At 59.0% G+C, this 1,801-nt stretch overlaps 1 protein-coding gene across 1 annotated transcript; it reads left to right on the plus strand.

Moving 5' to 3' along the window:
• Positions 1-252: 252 nt before the first annotated feature.
• Positions 253-1,795, plus strand: LOC113962844 (transcription activator BRG1-like; the record flags this gene model as incomplete). The annotated part of the gene is made up of 2 exons (XM_027673626.1): positions 253-389; positions 1,389-1,795. Coding segments are annotated over exons 1-2 (486 nt in total), but the record flags the coding sequence as incomplete, so codon positions are not given.
• Between the last annotated feature and the right edge of the window lie 6 nt (positions 1,796-1,801).

Here is a 1,801-nt window from a genome sequence, read left to right on the forward strand (position 1 = left end):
GCACTGGAAGGGCACTGGGAGATGGTGGGATGGCACTGGGAAGAGTTGGGAGGACACTGGGAAGGACTGGGATGGCACTGGGAGGAACTGGGATGGCACTGGGAAGGGCTGGGATGGCACCTGGAGGTTACTGTGAGACTTTCTGGGAGTTTTTGCCCCAAAACCCAACTCCAACGCCCTGGGAGGGTCCGGGAGCTCTGGGAAGTCTCCGGGATTGTCCCTGCGGTCCTGAATTCCTGGGAATTCCCCCCGGCAGCCCCTGGATTCGCTGCACGAGAAGGGCCTGGCCGAGGATCCGCGTTACGGGACCATGAAGGGGATGGGGCTGCGCCCGGGGGGCCACGCGGGGATGGGACCCCCCCCCAGCCCCATGGACCAGCATTCCCAAGGTCGGGAATGCCGGGAGAGACCCGGGAAGGGAGGGGGGCCAGGGATAAATCCTGGGAATTCGTTGTTCTGGGGTGAAATCCTGGGTTTTTTGGGGTTGGGATTTAATCGTTCCGGGGGGTTTCTGGGGTTAAATCCTGGGGGTTGGGGAGGGTTGGATCCCTCCGGGATTAAATCCTGGATTTGGGGGATGATTGGATCACTCCAGGATCAAATCCTGGGGATTGGGGAGGGTTGGATGGCTCCAGGGGATTCCAGGATTAAATCCTGGATTTGGAGGAATGATTTTATCATTCCAGGATTAAACCCCGGATTTGGAGGAATGATTGGATCACTCCAGATTTGGAGGAATGATTGGATCACTCCAGGATTAAATCCTGGATTTGGGGGATGATTGGATCGCTCCAGGTTCAAATCTTGGGGGTTGGGGAGGGTTGAATTGCTCCAGGATTAAATCCTGGGGGTTGGGGAGGGTTGAATTGCTCCAGGATTAAATCCTGGATTTGGAGGATGATTGAATCACTCCAGGATTAAATCCTGGATTGGGAGGAATGATTGGATCACTCGAGGATTAAACCCTGGATTTGGAGGAGTGATTGGATCACTCCAGATTTGGAGGAATGATTGGATCGCTCCAGGATTAAACCCTGGATTTGGAGAAATGATTGGATCACTCCAGGATTAAAACCTGGATCTGGGGGGCTGATTTCATCCCTCCACGACTAAATCCTGGATTTAGGGAATAATTTCATCCCTCCACAACTAAACCCTGGATCTGGGGGGCTGATTCCATCCCTCCACGACTAATCCTGGATTTGAGGGGCTGATTCCATCCCTCCATGACTAAACCCTGGATCTGGGGGGACAATTTAGTCCCTCCAGGATTAAACCCTGGACCGGGGGGGGCTGATTTCATCATTCCAGAGTTAACCCCTGGATCTGGGGGGCTGATTCCATCCCTCCACAAATCCAACTCCCCTGTTTTTCCCCCCCTTTTCCAGGTTACCCGTCGCCCTTGGGCGGCTCGGAACACGCCTCCAGCCCGGTTCCATCCAACGGCCCCTCGGGGGGCTCCGGGGGCGGCTCCGGGGGTTCCCTGGAGGGCTCCGGGGGCGGCTCCGGGGCGGAGGCCCCGTCTCTGGGCCCGGGGGGCCGTGGGGCCGCGTCCCCCTTCAACGCTGCGCAGCTGCACCAGCTGCGGGCTCAGATCATGGCCTACAAGCTGCTGGCGCGGGGGCAGCCGCTCCCGGAGCATCTCCAGGTGGCCGTCCAGGGAAAACGGCCCCTGCCCGGGATGCAGCCCCAGATTCCCGCTCTACCTCCGCCCGCCGGAGCCGCCCAGGCCGCGGGAACAGCGCCCGGAGCGGGGCCGGCACCGCCCGGATACTCCAGACCTCACGGTGAGGGAGTGGGA

Source organism: Neopelma chrysocephalum, unplaced genomic scaffold (genome assembly GCF_003984885.1).
Source record: "Neopelma chrysocephalum unplaced genomic scaffold, ASM398488v2 Primary Assembly neopelma1_185382, whole genome shotgun sequence".
Taxonomy (NCBI): domain Eukaryota; kingdom Metazoa; phylum Chordata; class Aves; order Passeriformes; family Pipridae; genus Neopelma; species Neopelma chrysocephalum.